The sequence below is a fragment of the Pneumocystis jirovecii genome (assembly GCF_001477535.1).
Source record: "Pneumocystis jirovecii RU7 chromosome Unknown supercont1.3, whole genome shotgun sequence".
Taxonomy (NCBI): domain Eukaryota; kingdom Fungi; phylum Ascomycota; class Pneumocystomycetes; order Pneumocystales; family Pneumocystaceae; genus Pneumocystis; species Pneumocystis jirovecii.
The window spans coordinates 590,651-611,546 of NW_017264777.1; the positions used below are offsets into that span (position 1 = coordinate 590,651).

The following is a 20,896-nucleotide window of genomic DNA, read 5'->3' on the forward strand; positions in this document are numbered from 1 at the left end:
ATTAAAAATATAAAATAAATCAAAATAACAAATATATCAGTGTTTTCAATAAAATAATACTAATAAAATTAAAAGTTTCAAACATATTTATAAACCAACAATTATCTAATTATAGCTAGTGCTTTATCTTTTCCTAATGATTTAATAAGTAATTTTTCAAAAACACTTTCTTTTTGAATATAGTATTTTTTACATTTATTTTGAGCTCTATGTAATCGTTTTTTTAATTTTTGATTTTCTTCCTTTATCCAAAGTAATTTTCGTTTTAAAAAGTTTGAAAGATCATAAAAAGACATTGCAACTTCGTCTTCTGACCATTCAATTAATTTATCATGATTATTCTGAACAAATTCCTTATCATCAAAATGCGTGTCTTCATTCTTTAAATAAAAATTCTCAATATTCTTATTCGTTATAAGTTGATTTTGTAAATAAGGATTTTGAATATATGAATTAAAAGTAGATGAACATAAAAAATTCAAGTTATGTATAATTTTCATATGTTTTTTAAGACTATTTAAATGAATAAATGACTTACCGCATTCTATATATTTAAATACATATGTTATTTTATTTTAAATATACCTGGTATTGTACAAGAAAAAGATTTTTCTTCTATATGAAATTTAAGATGAATAATAAAAGATGAACGAGACATATGCGTTATTCCTTTTAGAGGACAATTATCCCATTCACATATATATATGGATTTTATATTTCCTATGTGAACTATTATAATAAATTAAAATTCAATTATTAGATTAAATATTACTATTATATAAATGTTTTATAAGATTATCAAAACTTCCTTGGTCTTTATAACATCCATTCCATTTGCATGTTGTTACAATTGATAACTCTTCTTTTGGTGTACTAGGTAAAGATCCACTTGTATCAGATGAAATTGACGTAGTATCTTGATATGATCTTAAAAGAGATAAATTATGTATTTCTCTTTCAGTATAAGACGAATTCCAGTCATTTTTTGAAGACATAGCGTCAACTTCTAATTGAGTCTTTTCCTAATCGTTTTAATATTATGTTAAAAGTCAAACGTTTATCTTTTCATAAAATTTTGCATATCGAAAATTTTATATATTCTATTCAAAAGTTAAAGTCTTAATATTTCTATACATTTTTATTTAAATCATTTTTCTAATCATTAAAAAACCATGAAATTATGAATACAGAAACAATAAAAAATATTTTTTTATATTTTGCAAAGCTGATAATATTGAAAAAAGGATAAAATAATTTTAAAAAAAACCTTTATTTTATGAATCTATATTTAATTTTTATATTATTGAAATTTAAGTCTCTATAAAATTGCTTTTAAATGTATTTTATAATCTAATAAAATATAAAATTTATTAATCTATTCATTTTATTTAAAAATTTCGTTATTTAGTGTTAAATAATCATAAAAATTTATTGTTTTATCTGAATAAATATACATCAATATACACCTAATTTATATTTATTTCTAATAAAATTAATTATTAAAATTATTTTTCAAAAATATTTGCTTTATTTTTTAGATTTTCTTTTAATAGTAGTAAGAAAATGTTTTTTAAAATAATTTAAATTTTTAAAAAGGTGGGCCGACCGTGGATCGAACACGGGACCTTTGCATCTTCAGTGCAACGCTCATCCCAACTGAGCTATCAACCCACCTCAAACCTTTGCTTCCAAAATTAAATTTTATATGATATAGATTTTATTAAATTATTAAAAAATTATTAAAAAAGTTTAAAAAACTGAAAAATAGTAAAAATAATAAATAAACAATGATAAGAATTTTTAAAAATATTATTGCTTTTTATCTTTTACAAGTGTTGAAGAAATTCCGTATATTTTGCTCCAAAGATTATTAGTATTTTTTATAACGTCAATATTTTGTATCCATAAAGACGTAAATCGAAGACTATTATTCCATCTTTCTTTGATTAATTCTGTCCAAGACATTAATGGTACAACTGATGTCCATAATGGTTTTTTGGCATTATTTTGGTTTTTAAGTCGAAATAATTGACATTCTAATGACTCAGAAATCATATCTCTTGTTGAACGAATTTGTAAAAGTAACATGTATGTTATTGAAACAGATAACATTGTGCCGCTTAGAAAAAAATATATTTTTGACATAAATGATATATTTTTAAAGAATGTTTTTAATTCTTGAATAAATTTATTAATATTTGACGAATTTCATTAACTTTTTATTTAATTTTTAAAAATTCAATTGTCGATTTTCCTTAATTTCCATAATTATTTAAAAAAATCAAGAAAATATTAATTTAATAATCATAGAAATATGCCTATAAAACCGCGATGGCGGAAATTTAATCGATTACCGTCTCACAGGTATATTTCTTTTTTTAATAAACATTTAATCATATCTATATAGACAAAGTCTTCTTAGAAATATTGTATCTTCTTTAATTATATACGAATCAATTCAAACAACCTTTTCAAAGGCCAAAGAGTCCCAAAAAATAGCGGATAAGTTAATTACTTACGCTAAAAAAGGTCTTTATAATCAATCTGCATATAAACATGTTCAATCAATCGTTTATGGAAGCTAATGACTATTTTCTTAGAATTAATATTAATATGTTATAGAAACCAAAGATAACAATTCCGAAATTATATGGAATTCTTAAAAAGCGATTTTCTGAACGTCATGGTGGTTATACTCGTGTTTTAAAATTACCTTCACGAAAAAGTGATTCAGCACCTATGGCAGTTTTAGAATATGTCGATGGGCCCAAAGACATTCGATTTCTTATGAGTGCAAAAACTATTGCTTATAGTAAAGATTCAAATTTAGAAAAATCAAAAATTACTATAAAAAATATTCAAAAAACAACACGTTTTCAAAAAGAAAAATTAGCTATTTTAAAAAATACTAGTATTGAATTTCGAAACTTTTTAGTAAAAAAACACTAAATGCCAGATAAACATTTGATTTCATTTATTATTACATAAAAAATATCTACATACATATACTATTTTATAATTTTATCTAAAAATTTCATTCAGTAGCAGCTGCTCTATACCAACGAATAGCCTTATCAGCACCAACACTAATAAATCCTTCACATGTTCCCTTTCTAGTCCATTTTACACTCCAAATAGCACATTGACTATCGTTTTGAGTCCCTACACATTCTTTTTTTTCAATTTCCCATACTTTTGTTGTTCCATCAATCGCCCTATTTAAGATTATTTTAATCATGTTTTTAAATGACTTACCCACTAACAAGATATTCTCCTGTAACATTCCAGTCAACAGAAAAAATCCAGCCTTTATGTCCTGTTAAATTTGCAACCTGTTCTCCAGATTGTACATCATATAAAGTAATTACTTTTGAGTCACCAGCTGCAGCAAGAAGACTAGAATTGGGTGAAAAGGAAACAGATCTTATAGTTAATGCATGCCCTTATTATTTATTATTTGATGTGAATATTTTCAAATCATTTACCTTGTAAAGAATGCAGTAATTTTTTTTTTTCAACACTAAATACATATAAACCACCTTTTTCATGACCTGTTGCTATATATAGTCCATTTTTTGACTATCTATATTAAAAAAAAAAAAAAAAAGATTTAATATACATAATCAATACATATACCGAAATTGCCCCTAGTCTCAAGCTCAACAATATTTTCTTTAGTTGATATGTCCAAAATATTTAAAGATCCTTTATAAGAAGTAGATGCTAATATTTTCCCATCAGGCGATAATGCAACAGTCCATGCTTCCCCAGGCTTTGTCTCTCCATTTTTTCCACCTAAACGCACTATTTCTTTAAATTCCTTAAGATCCCATATTATAACATCACCTATGAATCCAGAACTTGCTGCTATAAAACCATGACAACTTTTTGAAATACTAATACTATGTCCACCAATTTTATGGCCTGCATTGAAACTATGAATAAGACGATGATCTTGTGAATTAGCATCCCAAACTCTCAAATAAGAGTCTCCAGAAATAGTTAAGGCAAATTCTGAAGTTACAGCAAGAGCATATATGTCTGCTACATGTGCTAATATAAATTGTAAATTTTATAAAAAAATACAATAAACTTCAAAAACCATTTTCCTCAGTGTGAGCTATTAAATATTGTACCTTCTATTATAAGTTATTATAAGTTAATATTTATTTCTGAACTTATAAAATCTTAATTACCATATAAATTTCAAGTTAACACTTAATTTTTAAATATCATAATTTTAACTTTTAAAAATTTATTATAAATTTTTAAAAGGTATAACCAAAATTTAATTAAAATTTAAAACCAAATTTGCAAAAAAATAAGAATTTAAGGAATCAAAAAATTATTTAGAAATCCCGATTCTCGAATATTTATATATTTTCATATCGTTACATAAATTTCTATTTTTTATAATTATAAAATTTTTTAAAATTATTATTAAATTTAATTAAATTTAATGACTGTTTTGAATTTATAATATTTTTCGTGTTTTCGATAATATTATGATTTTTCTGAAATAATTTGATAAATAACTCTTATAATTTTTACAAATTCTTTCAATTCAAATTGGCATATTTCATTTAGAATAGTATAATTAAAAAAACAAATTTAAAATATATAAAATAAAAATAATTTAAAATAAAAATAATTTAAAAAAGGTAATTAGAATTCAAATTTTCTATGAAAATAATGATTTGAGAGTTAAGTTACATAAAATCTTTAAATTCTTTATAATAGGTAAGATTGAAGAAAATATAAGAAAATATATTTATGAGCTTTTTTTGTAAAAAACAATAATAAATAAATAAATTAAAACAAAATTAGAACTTGGAATTTAAAAAAGAAAAAAAAAAAAAAGATTTTTTTAAATATATTTAAGATACTGTAAATTATATAAAAAGCTAATTAGCAAAAATATTCATAAATATGATTGAAATAATGAAAAAATAAAAGAAATAGAAAATAATAATAAAATAAAATAAATTTTACTATTAATTTTACTAATATTTAATACTATCCCATACTATATTGTATTAAAAGTAGATTAAAGTTTAATGGATTTAAACATTTAGTTATGAATTTAAACCTATGTAAGATACAGAAAACAATAGAAAGAACAAAAAATCTAGTAAAATTTAATAACTAGATAAAAAATAAGCCATTATTAAAAAAATCCATCATAATAATAATTTTAATATAAATAATTTTACAAACTATTTTTTAATCAATAAGAATAATTATTATTATCAAATACATTACTTTGAAACAATGTTTTAAACCTTTATGAAAAAATTAAAAATATAGAATATAAAATAATTTATGAAAAAAATATATGTTTGAAATATCAATTATTAATTATCAGAATAGCATTTATCTAAGAATATTTATAAATTCATAAAACCATAAATAATATTTCCAAATTAAATATTTAAAATCTTTAAATAAAATTTAAAATTTTTAAATATAAATCAAATTGAAATTTAAAATCAATTTTTATTTTCTGTTTTATTAATAACTTTAATAATATTAATTCAAATTTTAAATAAAAGCTTTGTATCAATTATATTTTTCAAAGCATATTTTTCTAACAATTTTTACTTCCAAGAAATATTTTAGCAATTTTTAAAACATTCACTAAACCTTTAATATATATATAATTATAATAAAAACCATCCTTATTAAGTTTATAAAATTAAAATTAGTCTTAAAAATGGAAATTAAAATCTAAATTAAATAATTTACTAGCAAATTATCAATATTGCGTTATATATAAAATACTAATTTATTTTAAATCTTGTAAACAAATAATCTAATATAATTTTCAGCTATTAATGTTTCTTATACATTTAAAGTTAGTGTTACGCGTAGTACGCGTAGTAACCCTAAATATCTAAAAACAAAAATCGACAAATCAACAAATCTTAAAAATTAATACATTCACGAAAAAAATTTTAAAAACAAATCCTTTTATTGTTATAATATTTTAGATAATATAAACTATTAAAAATTTTCTAAATAACCTTCTAGACTAGGCAACTTAAAAATTAATATTTTAAAATAGATTACTGAAAATAGAACAAAAGGCATATTGGAAACTATTGAAATAAATAATTAAGTTATAGATATATATGTATAAGAATAATATTTTTTATTTTTTAACTAATATATTAGTAAATAATTTTTTTGATATCGTAACTTTTTATCTATTTTCAAATCAATTGTATATTAGAAAATAAGATAAATTCATTTATTAATTTATTATTATTTATTTTTTTTTATGCAATTATTTTTAGGAACGTGTATTTTTTTAATCTTTATTAGTATAAAAAGAGTTTTTTCAGAGGGGGAGGGTTTTTTAAGTAACTTTTGTTTTTTTTTTTCTTAGTTTTAATTTTTTAGACCTTATCAATGATTATTCTCCATTATATGAAGATGATCCATTACTTTCCTCTATACTTAAAAGTGATGGATACCATGTTCAATTATATGAACAATTAAAATGGATAGAACACGAAAATTTAAGGCAGAATTACATAGATGATTACTATTATTTAGCTACTATATTAGATAACAATGATTTATATTATTATTGTGAAGTTAGATTAAAGGAAGCATGCATTAATATAGAAGACGTAAATAAAAGATTCCAAGAGATTTGTAAAAACCCTGAAGCATCATGCAAGGGTACATACAATAAAGTTATGAATAAAGTAAAAGAAGTAGCTACTAACTTTTCAAATAAAAAAACAAATGAACATGATCGATGTAATAAGTTACAAGTTAAATGCTTTTTCCTAGAACGTCATGGTCCAAAGCGTATTGGTGCTGAGTGTGCAGCATTAAAAGAATATTGTTACAATAAAGTCCGTATGGGAGTGACTGAAGTAATTGTTTATGATTTTCTGAGAGGGACTTCAAATGATTTAAAGACATGTACAAGGAAACTTCGAAATGAATGTCAATTAATTAATCAGCGAAGTCCCGAATTATTCGATTTGTGTGTCAATGTTGACACTGTTTGTAACAAATTTATTTTGAAATCTAAAGAGGAATGTCAAAGTTCTCAGGCTTTATTTTCATCGAATCAAATCTCAGAAAAAGAATGTAAGACTTTGCTAGCAAAATGCTATTCTATTCTTTCAGACTGCCCTGTTCTTCGTCCAAAATGTCGTTCATTAAAAATGGAATGTGCAGAAAAAGGCTTTTTTTATGATATTTCGGAAAATCATAATTTTAATCTTCTTGAAAACCCGTCTACTCATATGAACAGAAATGGTGTTGAATATGCGTATGGAAAACTATATAATTCAGGCATATATGTTGCTAAAATACAGAATCTTTCAGATTTATTAATTGCCGATTTTTTGATAAATAATACAAAAGCAGGAGACAGAGATTGTAAAAAAGTGTTAAATAAAAAATGTTCTTCGATAAATTATTTAAGCTACATCAAGCCTATATGCAATGTATCTTCAAATAATGAATATAAAATTTGTAGAAAGATATATTACAAAACTGGACATTATTGTTATTTACTTTTAGGAAAGTTCGAAAAAAGTAATCAATTTTGGTGGTATCCAGATCGTCCTCTTTCAAAAATCCAATGTGAAGAATATCTTTCAATATGTTATTTTATTGGTAAATATTTTCATTACTGGAGGGGTTACGATACTTGTAAATATGTACGAGTTATTTGTTATCAAGAAGATTTAGATGTAGCTACAAATCTGGTTTTAATAAAAAAGTTGAGTGGAAGGTTTAAATTAAAAAGAAATGATCAAGGAATCATAGCTTTACATCGAACTATGAGCGATTGTAAAAATGCTCTTTTAGAAGAATGTGGCAATTTTATGTATCATAGTTATCCTATACTATATAAATGTTTACGTCCAAAAGAAACATGCAAAAATTTAACAAATCTTCTTGATAAAAACTGCGAAAGATTAGAGAAAAATTTAAAAGCGGCAATCCCAAATCCTGAATATGCTACATGTAGACAACTAAAAGAAGAATGTAATGAATTAGGACCATATTCTGAATATACGTTGATATTATGCAAAATTTTCAAAAAAATGTGTGAAAATGTAGATAAGTTAATGGAATTCAAATTAAGTGCACTTAAGGAAAAAAATTCAGTTTTAAAAAATAACACTACTTGTTTGAATTATCTCGACAATTATTGTTCGGAAAATGTCTCAAGTCACATATGTACTAATAAAAATAAATCATGTACACAAATTTTAGATCAAATTCCAATACACTGCGAACAATTATCTTTTTATTTATCATATTATAAATCTTCTAATGGTCAAATAAATCATATAAATTATGGTCGTTGTTCTCAATTCCTCAGTTACTGTAAAATGCTCGAAGAAACCTGTCCTAATTTAACTAGTATATGTTCTCAAGTCGAACAATCATGTAACAAAGTTTCAACTCAAAAGAAAAACGTTATCGCTTTGATCAAAGTCGTTGGCAAAGAAATATTTAATCATAGTAAATGTGAAAAAAAATTACATGAAGTATGCAATGATACTATTATGAAAAAAACAATGAATGAGCTATGTACTGAAGTTAATAATACATGCAAAATTTTGAAATTACATTTAGAAGAAATATGTGATCAGCTTACATTAAAAATCTTTAAATTTTTGTTTACTAATTCTAAATCTGAAATAGAATGTCAGAAATTAATACCTTTATGTTCATCTATAGCATCTTCTTGCAATGAAACTAATGTTAAAATTCTTCCTTTATGTCATAATTTTACTAGTGTATGCAGCAAATTACTTGAACCGCCGAAACCACCAACACCACCAGCACCACCAGCACCATCAGAACCATCAGAACCATCAGAACCATCAGAGTCACCAGAAACACCAGAAACACCAGAAACACCATCAGAGCCAATACCAAAACCACCGGAACCAGAAACACCATCAGAACCAGAAACACCACCAGAACCACCAGCACCAGAGACGCCATCAGAACCAGCACCAAAACCACCAGAATCACCAGAATTGCCAGAGCCAAAACCAACACTGACAAATTCAACTACAATATTAACAAGTACACAATTGTTAACGATATGTTTACCAACTACATCAGCTACGCATTCATCAGCTACACGTTCATCAGTTACACGTTCATCAACTACACGTTCAACTACACGTTCAATTACACGTTCATTAAGGCCTAAACCAACGACATCCTCTGACGATAGACATACAATAGGCTTTGGAATTAGATCAAGAAAATTAAGGGGAACAGAGTTAATCTGGATGGTTGCAGGAACAATACTGGGAATGTGGATAATTGTTTAAAATTAGAACAATATTCATTTATTAGTATTTTCGTGAAATGTTTTTGATGATTGTATAACTAATACTCATTTATAAGAATGAAAAATTCATTTGAATATTTTTAGGAAATAAAAGAATTAAATTATGAATATTAAATAAAAAAATTATATTTTATAAAGTATTAATGTTTTGCAATTGATTATAATTTAAAGAATAAAGCCTTTTCATTTTTAATTGTATTATGAAAAATACAAATATAGTTAAATACATTCAATGCATTTATTTTACTATTTTTGAAAATTATTTTTTTTTTTCTAAAAAAAAATCAATTCTTTATAAATTGATCATATTTTTTACAATTAATTCAAATTCAAAAAAAAAAAAACAGTCTTTTATATATTAAAAAAATGCTTTGAACAATCAAAAAACATGCATAATAGTTCTATAAACATAATATAAAATGAAAAATTCCAAAAGTTCCGTAAATAAGAAAAATACATAAAAAGCCAAAAAGAACAATAAAAAACAAATGCATGGATTTTCAAAGCAAACTTAAGAATAAATTAATTTAAAAGCAAAATAACAAAAGATATTGAATCTTTCAAATGCTAAATATCTGAAAAATGAACAAAAACATCTAGTTTTAAGAATATTTAATATATCATAAATAAATTATTATAAAAAAACCTGAATAACGTAAAATTCTTAAAAAAAGACTGAAAAAAAATCTTAAACAAAATCAGATTTAAAAAACAAAACCAAAATGGATAAAATGAAAATTAATAACAAGAACCCAAGAAAAAATAATAAGAAATACAGAAATAGGAATTATAAAAAGTATTACTAATAAAATTATATCATTTAAAATATTTAATATATTTTAAGAATATTTTTTTATGAAAATTTATAAATTTAAAAACAAAAACTAAACACAAAAATAAGACATGTAAATACAATACAGAACAATGCCTATCTATCTATTTATCGCATATCAGTTATTAATATTATCGTTTATCACTATTTTTTAGTGAGAACGATATTTTTTCGACGTCAAATATGAAACATTTTTTATAAAAATTATTTGTTGTTATTATAGATGAAAGCATTCGTATTAGCCAGTTTTCTTGGTATAGCGTATGCTTTCTCGAAAAACATTGGTATTATATATATTATATATATTATATTTTATTTTTTCACGTTTTTAATTTTTTTTTAGAATTCATTCATAAAAGATCTGCATCAGATCCATCACAAGATCCGTCACAAGATCCGTCACAAGATCCATCATTAAACTTATTACTTGATTCATCATTAGATTCATTAAGGTATAGAAAATTTTAAGCAGCAACAAAACATACAAAATTAACATTTTTATGCAGCGAAGAAAAAGTTTTATCTTTGATTCTAGGAAAAAACCCAGAGACTCAATGTGAGGGAGAATTAGAAAAATATTGCAGCAATTTGAAAGGTCTGGCCTTGGAGCCAAAGAATGTACATCCTGTGTTAGAAGGGCTTTGTGAAAATGCAAAGCAGAAATGCAGTAATTTTAAAATTCAAATTACTACTCTCATAGATAGTACCAAAGATTTTCTTCTAGGTATTGCTACAAATATTTCAAATGGTATGCTTTTAGAAAAAAGCCACTGCAACTATGCTCACGTTCAATGCATGATTTTTCGAAAAATTTCTGGTTTTTCTTCTATATGCGATGAGATAGCTGAGCAATGTTCTCGTATAATAGGAGAAAATCTAGCTTATGAAATTCTTTTAAGGGCTCTTAACGGAAATTTAGAAACTAAAACTACTTGTGAAACAAAAATTAAAGAGTCTTGCTCAAAACTAAATAAAGATTATTATTTAATGTTACATTGCTACAAATATGATCATACATGCACTGTTCTCCTTAATAAAACAAAAAACAACTGCGATGTTCTTAAAAATTTCAAAAATATATTAAAAAATGCTAATGCATTGAAAAATCATTGTTATCCTTTGCTCAGGAAATGTTATTTTCACTCACTAGACTGTGGAAATGGAGAGGTGCAGGACTGTGTAGAGCTTAAAAAAGATTGCGAAAGAAAAAATATCACATACCCCCCCCCCCCCCCACACAGTCTTCCTTTTAACCCATTAAGCTTTCCACCTACATTACAGGAAAAAATAAATCTTCAGGAATTTCACACAGAAGCCTTAACTCTTGGTGTTTTTCTTGGAAAATCATTGTCAGCAAAGTTTTCTCATTTTTTGTTATTTTCAAGCTATTATACTGGAGACAATTCAAGTAAATTACGCAATACTCAGTCTTGCACTAAATCTCTGGAAAAATGTCCTTCTTTTAAATATCTAACAAAAGAACTAGCAGATGCATGCAACAGAACTGACCCAAATAAGGTCTGCGAAGAATTAGACAATGAACTAAAAACAGAATGCAAGTCTCTTAAATTAGCTCTCTATAACAAAAAGCTTTCCAGCGTAAGCGATACTGCTACTGACTCTAAATCGTACTCATGGAGCGAACTACCAGAAACAATTTCCAAGGAAGACTGTATAAATCTTAGCCTGAAATGTTATTATATAAGTTCATACTGTTCTAATAATGTTCTTTTCAATGCATGTCAGAATTTAAAACGAAGTTGTTCTAAATCGGCATTTTACAAATTAGCATACGAAATATTGGAAGAAGGATTATTTGGATTACTTCACAACTTAGATTCAAATAGGACTAGAAAATGTGTAACCAAACTAGTAGAAAGGTGCCAAATGGTCAGAAACAACAATATAGATACACTTTCAATGTGTTTGAAACCAAAAGAAACATGCCAGGCACTTGCAGAGGATGTAAAACGAAAGAGCTATCGTCTACGGCATGTTTTAGATAAAACAAGAGATTATCCCCGAGAAAAGGATTGTCTCGTTTTGGAGAAACAGTGCGAAGACCTGACAAAGGATTTTGAAGAACTTAATGGTCCTTGTGCCACGCTAAAGAGGAATTGTGCTCATTTGAGGAACACGAAAGAAGTAAAAGACAGTTTGTTGAGTAAAAATACAGATATTTTGGCAAACGTCGATAATTGTACAACATATTTAAATAAGAAATGTCCTCGGTGGTTTAGGAGGGAAATAAATCCATTCAATCTTACATGTGTGGTGCATCACAAATCATGCGTTATAATGACTGAAGAGGTGCAAAATCATTGTTTGGCATTTAAGGAAAATGTGGAAAGTCACAATATCATTGAGGAGTCAAAAGACAATAAAAAAAAGGATGATATTTGTTTTCTTTGGGAGGGATACTGCGATATGCTTACAGGGAATTGTCCTGATAAACTAGAACAGGGTAATAATGGCAAAGATGGTCTTTGCGTAAGTCTCAAGAAGAACTGTAAGACGTTTCGTGAAAAATTGCCTCTATTAAAAGCCCTTATGTACAATATAAAAGGTTCTTTAACAGAAAAAGATACTTGCATTAAGAAACTAGATGATTATTGTACGAAATCAGCACACACAAACAAGACTCTTGAAGATTCATGTAAAGAATATAATAAAGACGAAAACACAAGAAGTGAAACTTGTGAAAAACTTGTCAAATGGATAAAAATATTATGCAATACCTTACCAGTCAAACTGGATAAAGCAGCTAAAGATTTGGAAAATAGAGCAAATGAATTTAAGAAAACTAGACAAGAAGCTGAAAAAGCCGTTAATGATTCTGGTTTATTCTTGGCAATTTCTCAAACAGCAGATGAGAAGAAGAATCATCATCTTCACAGCAATAACACGGCTTATGTTAGACTTGTACGTCGCGAGGATATCCCAGATATAGAGCCATCAGTGCGTCAAGGGTTAGCATTTGATCTAGTGTCTTTACTTCTAGAGTTGTATTTGGAAGCCAAGGGCATCTGTGATCATTTTATCCAAGAGTGTGTCCTTGAAGATGACTGTCCTAAGTTTAAAGACTCATGTAAGAAAATACATGAATCATGTAAGGAATTTGTGTTGCCTGATGCCAAACCTCGTGTAACAACGTCTGTATCAACAACGACGCTTACAGAGTCAACAACTATAACGGATACTCAGTCAGAATCTACTGTAGCAACTACAGTGATGGAGGGAAAGTGTGTTGCGCTTCATTCAAAGACCACGTGGGTAACAAGCAAATCAACATCTACAAAAACAACTACAACTACATCAGTAACAACACTAACACAAAAATGCAAACCAGTACCATGTACAACGGAAGAAACACAAACAAGAAAGCCTGAAACTAGAAGTGAAACAGATCATACAGTGATGCCAAACGAGGGGATAAAAATATCTGGATTGGGAGCAACGAGTATTGTTATATGGGTAATAGGAGTTTTTATTGTGATTTAAAGGGAACATTTGCTATGATTTAAAAAAAGTTTTTGTTGTGATTTAAAGGGAATTTTTGCTACGATTTAAAAAAAGTTTTTGTTATGGTTTTAAAAAATAATAAACATTTGCATTGGGCTGTAAAACTCGAGAAATTCAGAAGATATTCTAAAAAGTGATCTGAAGGAGAATTTCCTAGAGAAAGATATGGGAGACTCAAGAAGAACTTTAGGAATATCCAATAAAAAAATGTTCAACATAAATATTAAACAGTGCATAAATATTTAGTGCAGCAACATGAAGATCAATCAGACCTAAAGATTCCAGTATCGAATTCAAATGCAAACCTCAATTTTTAAGTATTTCCAAATTATACTCATATTATTAATTGAAAAGACACTTTAAACATCGTCATTAATACAGAAATGACATAGTCTTGTTCTTTTTTTCTCAAAAAACTACCTTTAAAACTTTCAATATTCAACATCTTAATGAAGGCAATATAAAATAGAAACAGCTTTAAAAGTCTGCCCACACAGCCAGCAAGCACGCTTTCTCTCACATTAATGTCCTCTAGATTTTGGCGCGGGCGGTGGCGCGGGCGGTTAAGCGGCAGGTAACAGGAGCATCAGGAGTAGATGAGGAGGAAGTGCGTCTTTTGGCTTTAATACTAAAAGAAGATTCTAAGGATGATAAAAAATGCGAAGAAAAATTAGAAAAACATTGCAAAGAATTAAGTGAAGCAAATCTAACTCCAGAACAAGTACATGAAAAGTTAAAAGATTTCTGTGATAGCAAAAAACGTGATAAAAAATGTAAAGAACTAAAAAAAAATGTTGAAAAAAAATGCGGTGATTTTAAAACAGAATTAGAAGAATTGGTGAAAAAGGAAGCTTCAAATTTGAAAAATGATGAGTGTACAAAAAATGAACAACAGTGCTTGTTTTTAGAAGAAGCATGCTCTGATCTTACAAAGAATTGCAACGATTTAAGAAACAAATGTTATCAGAATAAGCGTGATAAGGTAGCAAAGGAAGTTCTTTTAAGAATAATAAAAGGAAAGAATTTTAAAGATAAAAATTCATGTGAAAATAAACTGGAAGTATACTGTCAAGAATTAAGTCAAATGAGTGACGAATTGATGAAATTATGTTTTGATCAAAAAAATACGTGTGATAATCTTGTAAAAGAAACGCAACAAAAGTGTGAATCTTTCAAAAATCTTAAAACGGAAATTAAAACAATAAAGGAAGATGAACAACTAAAAAAAAAATGCCCATTATTATATGAAGAATGCATTTTTTATGATGAAAGTTGTGGAAACGATTCACTGAAGTGTAGTGAATTGGAAAAAAAATGTCAAGAGAAAAATATTACTTACACATTATCATATTCAGGGTTTGATCCTATAGAACCAGAAATTACATTAGCAGAAGAAGTAGACTTAGAAGGAATTTATAGAAAGGCAGCAGAAGAAGGAACTCTTGTTGGGAAACCTTTACCAGCAGATGCTACTGCTTTGGTGGCATTTTTGATTCAAGATCCATCTCTTACAACTCAACGAACTAACAAAGAAAAATGTAAAAAAATTCTTGAAGATAAATGTAAAAATTTAAAAGAACATGATATTATAAAAGGTCTATGCGAGGATTATAATGCAAATAAAGATAAGGACAAAAAATGCGAAGAACTTAGTACAGATATTGAAGAAACATGTAAATTTTTCATTTCAAAAACCCTTATGATTCATTTTTTTGGCGATGGAAATAAAAATGATGGAATTATTAAATGGGGGAATTTATCAACGTTTCTAAGCAATAAAGATTGTACAAAATTAGAATCGTATTGTCTTTATTTTGAAAAAAGCTGTAGAAGCGAAACTGCATGCAAGAATATCAGAGCAGCATGCTACAAGAGAGGACTTGACACATTAGCAAATGAAGTATTACAAAAAGAAATGCGAGGAATGCTGCATGGTTCAAATAAAACATGGCTTAGTGGTTTCCAAAAAAAACTCATAGAAGTGTGCAAAAAAGTGAAAAAAGAGAATAAAGGAGTTTTTCCGAGTAATGAATTATTTGTCTTATGTGTACAACCATCAAAAGCAGCTCGATTGCTTTCGCATGATCTTCGGATGAAAACTATCTTTTTGCAAGACGATTTGAACAGAAAGCGAGATTTTCCAGTGAAAGAAGACTGCGAAGAATTATTAAAGAAATGTGAGGCTCTAAGAAAGGATTCTAAAAAAATTGAATGGCCATGTCATACATTAAGCCAAAATTGTGATCAATTGAGAAACGCTAAAGAATTGAAAGAACTTTTACTAAATGAACATAAGGATATATTGAAAAATCAAGAGAATTGTGGAATGTATTTGAAGGAGAAATGCAATGAATGGTCTAGAAGGAGAAATGAACGTTTCTCTCTTTTATGTGCTTTGCAAAATAGGACTTGCAGAATAATGGTAGAAGATGTGAAAAATCAATGCAAAATATTTGAAAAAAACATTAAAAAATACCAAGGTATTGATAGTAAAACTAAAATAGAAGAATTAGGGACATATTGTCCTATTTGGCACCCACACTGCCATAGATTTGGACCCAATTGCCCGGATCTTGAAAAAAATAAATGTGAAGACTTTGAAAAATATTGCAAACCTTATTATAAGCAAAGAGACCTTGAAAATGCACTTATATTTGAGTTTAGAGGACATCTTGATAAGAAAAAAAACTGCAAAACAAATCTTGATAAGTACTGTACACTATGGGATCAAACAGGAAATAAAACACTTAAAGGTTTTTGTAACAGTTCTACTGATAACAATGAAACATTTAGAGATAAACTTTGCGAAAAACTAGTTCAGCGTGTGAAAGAAAAATGCCAAGGATTATCAAAAGAACTTGAAAAAGCAAAAAATGATTTAGAAGAAAAACATAAAGATTATGAAAAAGTAAAAAAGGATACAAAAAATGCAATGGAAGAAACAAATCTCGTTTTTTCAACAACTAAATCAACAGATAATAAAACAGAAAAAGGAGTCAAGCCTAGTACGCCTAGTGTAGTTCAAGATATTGTACATTTTAAACTTGTAAAAAGAAATGAAAAAGTTCAAGTGACAGAAAAAGAAGCAAAAGCGTTTGATTTGGTAGCACTAGCATTCAGTCTTTATGTAGAGTTAAAAGAAACGTGTCACCATCTAAAGGATGATTGCGAATTTAGAAAAGAATGTAAATGTAAAGACCAGTGCAAAGAGATAGAAAAAATATGTTTAAAAATAGAACCACTGAAAGTAAAGCCACATGAAATAAAAACAGTAACGGAAACCAACATAACAACAGTCACAGAAACAGTCAAAGAAGCAGAAAAAACAGTAGGAGACGGAGAGAAATGCAAATCTCTCAGCACAACAGACACGTGGGTCACAAAGACGTCAACCCATACCAGCACCTCCACGACTACGTCCACAGTTACGTCAAGAATAACACTGACCTCGACGAGGCGGTGTAAGCCTACGAAGTGTACGACAGGAGAGGAAGATGAAGCAGGAGAGGTGAAGCCGAGTGAGGGGCTGAGGATGAGTGGGTGGAGTGTGATGAGAGGGGTGTTATTAGCAATGATGATTTCATTCATGATTTAGATGTAAAATGGGAATGGGATATAAGAGCAGCATGTATATTTACTAGATGAATGAGGATAGGACAGGAAAGAGTAGAGTATGATCTCTTCAGCATCAATTGAAAGTGCATTATACATAAAATAGCGTGTTCCCTATCTAATTGGCCACTATTCTTTGCCTAAATAGCCTTTATTTCTCATTTATGTCCTTTTACATTCTACTTTTTATTTATTCAAATTTTACTGTTACCCCACATTTACCCCGCATTTACCCCACACAAATTTAAATACGTGTATTAAACACATATCATAATAATTCTATGGACACACTAAAGATATACTTCAGCACACACAGTGCTTGTCTGACAAGTTTTGTCACTGAATTTACTTGAACACCCTTAAAATTAATTAAGAATAATTCAAATTTGAAGACATGGTTCTAACATCTCACATGCAACCAAAACACATTAGTGGAAACCCAAACTCAGCCACACAGCACAGCACAGCCCACCCCCGTCAGGCACAGCTTGGCGCGGGCGGTGGCGCGGGCGGTTAAGCGGCAGACACAAGCACAGGGAACACAAGATGATGAAGTAAATCTTTTAGCTTTCATCTTAAAAGAAGAAATGGATACCACTGATAAATGCGAAACAAAACTTAAAGAATATTGTGGAAACTTAAAAAAAATTGATCCAAAACTGAATAAAATAAGTTCAAAACTAGAAAAAATATGTGAAGATAGTGAAACAATAAAAGGAAAATGCAAAGATCTAAAAGATAAAATAACAAAGAAATGTCAGAATTCAAAACAAGAAATTGAAAAAACATTAACAAACCCATCAACTGTTAATTGCAAAAAAAATGAACAAGATTGTTTGTTTCTAGAAGAAGCATGCCTTAATGATCTTAAAAATAAATGTAACGAGTTAAGAAATACGTGCTATCAAAAGAAACGTGATGAAACAGCAGACGAAGTTCTTTTAAGGGCGCTTTCTGGAAACCTTAAGAATGATGCAGGATGCAAAAAGAAGCTTGAGGAGGTTTGTCAGGAATTGGACGATGAAAGTGATGAATTAATGAAACGGTGTCTTTATCAAGAAAAAACGTGTGAAGATCTCCTAAAGAAAGGGGAAAATAAATGTAATACTCTTAAAACAGAAATTAAAACATTAAATAATAAATTTCAAGAAAAATGCAGATCATTACTTGAACAATGCCACTTTTATGAACCAAGCTGCAAAGATGAATATAAACCAAACTGTAAAGAATTGACAACAAAATGCGAAAATGCAAAGATTACTTATATACCACCAGGTTTAGATTTTGATCCTACAAAACCAAAGACTACATTGGCAGAGAAAATAGACTTGAAGGAACTTTATACGGAAGCAATAAAAAAAGGTGTTTATATTGGAAGAACATATGCAAAAGATGCGATTACTCTTCTAGCTTTATCAACTTTGCATTTGAGTGATTCAGGTAAGGTTGGTGAAAGAAAGAAAAAATGTGAGGAAATCCTCAAAAATAACTGTAAAAATCCTCAAGAACATAAAATTCTAAGAGATTTATGTACAAATAATAGCGACATAACTGAAGAAGGGAAAAAAATTTGTAATAAATTAGATGAAAGATTAGCAGAACGCACTCTAATTGTTTCTGAAAAGATAAACAGACATCTTGGAAATAAGGCAAACGAAATAATTAGCTGGTATAAATTACTAACGTTTCTTACTGAAAAAGAGTGTACAAGACTACAGTCAGATTGTTTTTATTTGAAAGGCCAAAGTCAACTTGAAAAACTCTGTAATAACCTAAAAGCAGCGTGTTATAAAAAAGGACTTGAAGCAGTAGCAAATGAAGTATTACAAGATAAGTTACGAGGAAAGTTACATGGTTCAAATGAAACATGGCTTGAAACCCTTCAAAAAGACTTGGTAAAAGTCTGTGAAAAGATGAAAGGAGAAAGTGATGAGTTATTTGTACTATGTATAAACCCAATAAAAACGGCTCTTACAGTGTCAACAGATTTGCGAATGAGGGCAGTTGCTTTGCGAGAACAATTAAATGATAAACGAGATTATCCGACGAAAGAAGATTGTAAAGAGCTTGAAAAAAAGTGTAATGTTCTAGGTCAAGATTCAAGCGAAATTAAGTGGCCATGTTATACATTAAGTCAACATTGCAATCGACTGGAGAGTATAGAATATTTGGAGAATAAGTTATTGGAAAAAAAGCTAGAAGGCTTGAAAAATGAAACTATTTGCAGAGAAAAGACCAAGGAACTATGCAAACTATGGATTAGAAGAAGAAATGTTAAATTTTCTTATGCATGTTCTACTTTAGAAGTTACCTGTAAAAAGATTAATGAAAGTCTTAATTCTAAATGCAACGCATTAAAAGAACATATGGCAATTCATGACGTTGTAAAAGAAGCAGAAAAAAAAGAAGAATATTGTAGGTTTTGGACTCCATATTGTGAAAAATTCACTCCAAGTTGTAATGAGCTTGAGAAAAATAAAGGAAAAGGATGTAAAAAACTTAATGAGAAATGTAAATTGTTTTTTGAGAAGAAAAAATTAGAAGATAAAGCAATTGATGAATTCAAAGGTAGTTTGTCGACTAATACAGACTGTGAGGGAACTCTTGAAAAATACTGTGTAGCATTGAATAATGCGACTAATGGGCTTGAAACTCTGTGCAAGAGCAATAATTCTACTAAGGAAAAAGTAAGGAAAGAGACTTGTAAGAGGCTGGTTGAACGGGTACAAGAAAAATGTCCAGGATTGAAAAAGGAACTTGAAGAAACAAAAGAAGTGTTAGTTGAAAAAGAAAAAGAATACAAAGATGTTAAAGAGAAAGCAGAAGAAGCAATGAAAAAAGCAAGTCTTGTTTTATCAAAAGCAAAAATAGAAAACAATAAATCAGCAAACGAAGTTGTGCCTAATGCACCAGCCGTACCCAGCGGAGCAAAAGACACAAAGTCGTTTAGACTTATAAGAAGAGATGCAACAGTGAAAGTAACAGAAGACGAAGCAAAAGCATTTGATTTAGTAGCACAAGCGTTTGGACTCTATGTAGAATTAAGGGAGATATGCCATGATTTACTAAAAGGATGCGGATTTAAAAAAGAGTGTAAATGTGAAAGCCAATGCAAAGAGATAAAAAAAATATGTTCAAAAATAGAACCATTGGAAGTAAAACCATATAAAATAGAGACAGTAACTAAAAACATAACGACCACTACCACAACAACAACAACAAAGACAGAAGGAGAAGGAAAGACTGCAGAGTGCCAATCTCTGCAGACGACAGACACGTGGGTCACAAAGACGTCGACCCATACTAGCACTTCTACGACTACGTCCACAGTCACATCGAGAATAACACTCACCTCAACGAGGCGGTGTAAGCCTACGAAGTGTACGACAGGAGAGGAAGATGATGCAGGAGAGGTGAAGCCGAGTGAAGGGCTGAGGATGAGTGGGTGGAGTGTGATGAGGGGGGTGTTATTAGCAATGATGATTTCATTCATGATTTAGATGTAAAATGAGAATGGGATATAAGAACAGCATGTATATTTACTAGATAAGAAGGCAGGGTAAGAGAGGAAAGAGTAGAGTATG

At 28.4% G+C, this 20,896-nt stretch overlaps 7 protein-coding genes and 1 non-coding gene across 8 annotated transcripts; 5 read left to right on the top strand and 3 right to left on the bottom strand.

Moving 5' to 3' along the window:
* Nucleotides 1–101: 101 nt before the first annotated feature.
* Nucleotides 102–2,112, bottom strand: T551_00905 (uncharacterized protein; the record flags this gene model as incomplete). Its single annotated transcript, XM_018373169.1, has 4 exons — nucleotides 102–544; nucleotides 586–729; nucleotides 773–1,022; nucleotides 1,831–2,112. The coding sequence occupies 4 exons, from the start codon at nucleotides 2,110–2,112 to the stop codon at nucleotides 102–104; spliced, it is 1,119 nt and encodes a 372-aa protein (XP_018230915.1).
* On the bottom strand, nucleotides 1,598–1,671 carry T551_05007. The gene has a single exon. It is a non-coding gene; the product is annotated as a tRNA-Phe (tRNA).
* Nucleotides 2,113–2,314: 202 nt separating the features above from the next.
* T551_00906 (ribosomal protein L17) lies at nucleotides 2,315–2,949 on the top strand (the record flags this gene model as incomplete). The annotated part of the gene is made up of 3 exons (XM_018373170.1): nucleotides 2,315–2,364; nucleotides 2,408–2,570; nucleotides 2,623–2,949. The coding sequence occupies 3 exons, from the start codon at nucleotides 2,315–2,317 to the stop codon at nucleotides 2,947–2,949; spliced, it is 540 nt and encodes a 179-aa protein (XP_018230916.1).
* Nucleotides 2,950–3,034: 85 nt separating this feature from the next.
* T551_00907 (SKI complex subunit WD repeat protein SKI8) lies at nucleotides 3,035–4,199 on the bottom strand (the record flags this gene model as incomplete). Its single annotated transcript, XM_018373171.1, has 6 exons — nucleotides 3,035–3,215; nucleotides 3,256–3,442; nucleotides 3,486–3,579; nucleotides 3,620–4,053; nucleotides 4,103–4,139; nucleotides 4,197–4,199. The coding sequence occupies 6 exons, from the start codon at nucleotides 4,197–4,199 to the stop codon at nucleotides 3,035–3,037; spliced, it is 936 nt and encodes a 311-aa protein (XP_018230917.1).
* A 2,081-nt stretch (nucleotides 4,200–6,280) lies between these two features.
* T551_00908 (uncharacterized protein) lies at nucleotides 6,281–9,326 on the top strand (the record flags this gene model as incomplete). Its single annotated transcript, XM_018373172.1, has 2 exons — nucleotides 6,281–6,353; nucleotides 6,403–9,326. The coding sequence occupies 2 exons, from the start codon at nucleotides 6,281–6,283 to the stop codon at nucleotides 9,324–9,326; spliced, it is 2,997 nt and encodes a 998-aa protein (XP_018230918.1).
* A 1,075-nt stretch (nucleotides 9,327–10,401) lies between these two features.
* T551_00909 (uncharacterized protein) lies at nucleotides 10,402–13,679 on the top strand (the record flags this gene model as incomplete). Its single annotated transcript, XM_018373173.1, has 3 exons — nucleotides 10,402–10,462; nucleotides 10,522–10,630; nucleotides 10,685–13,679. The coding sequence occupies 3 exons, from the start codon at nucleotides 10,402–10,404 to the stop codon at nucleotides 13,677–13,679; spliced, it is 3,165 nt and encodes a 1,054-aa protein (XP_018230919.1).
* Nucleotides 13,680–14,238: 559 nt separating this feature from the next.
* Nucleotides 14,239–17,295, top strand: T551_00910 (uncharacterized protein; the record flags this gene model as incomplete). The annotated part of the gene is made up of 1 exon (XM_018373174.1): nucleotides 14,239–17,295. The coding sequence occupies one exon, from the start codon at nucleotides 14,239–14,241 to the stop codon at nucleotides 17,293–17,295; it is 3,057 nt and encodes a 1,018-aa protein (XP_018230920.1).
* A 499-nt stretch (nucleotides 17,296–17,794) lies between these two features.
* T551_00911 (uncharacterized protein) lies at nucleotides 17,795–20,812 on the top strand (the record flags this gene model as incomplete). The annotated part of the gene is made up of 1 exon (XM_018373175.1): nucleotides 17,795–20,812. A coding segment is annotated over one exon (3,018 nt), but the record flags the coding sequence as incomplete, so codon positions are not given.
* Nucleotides 20,813–20,896: the final 84 nt, after the last annotated feature.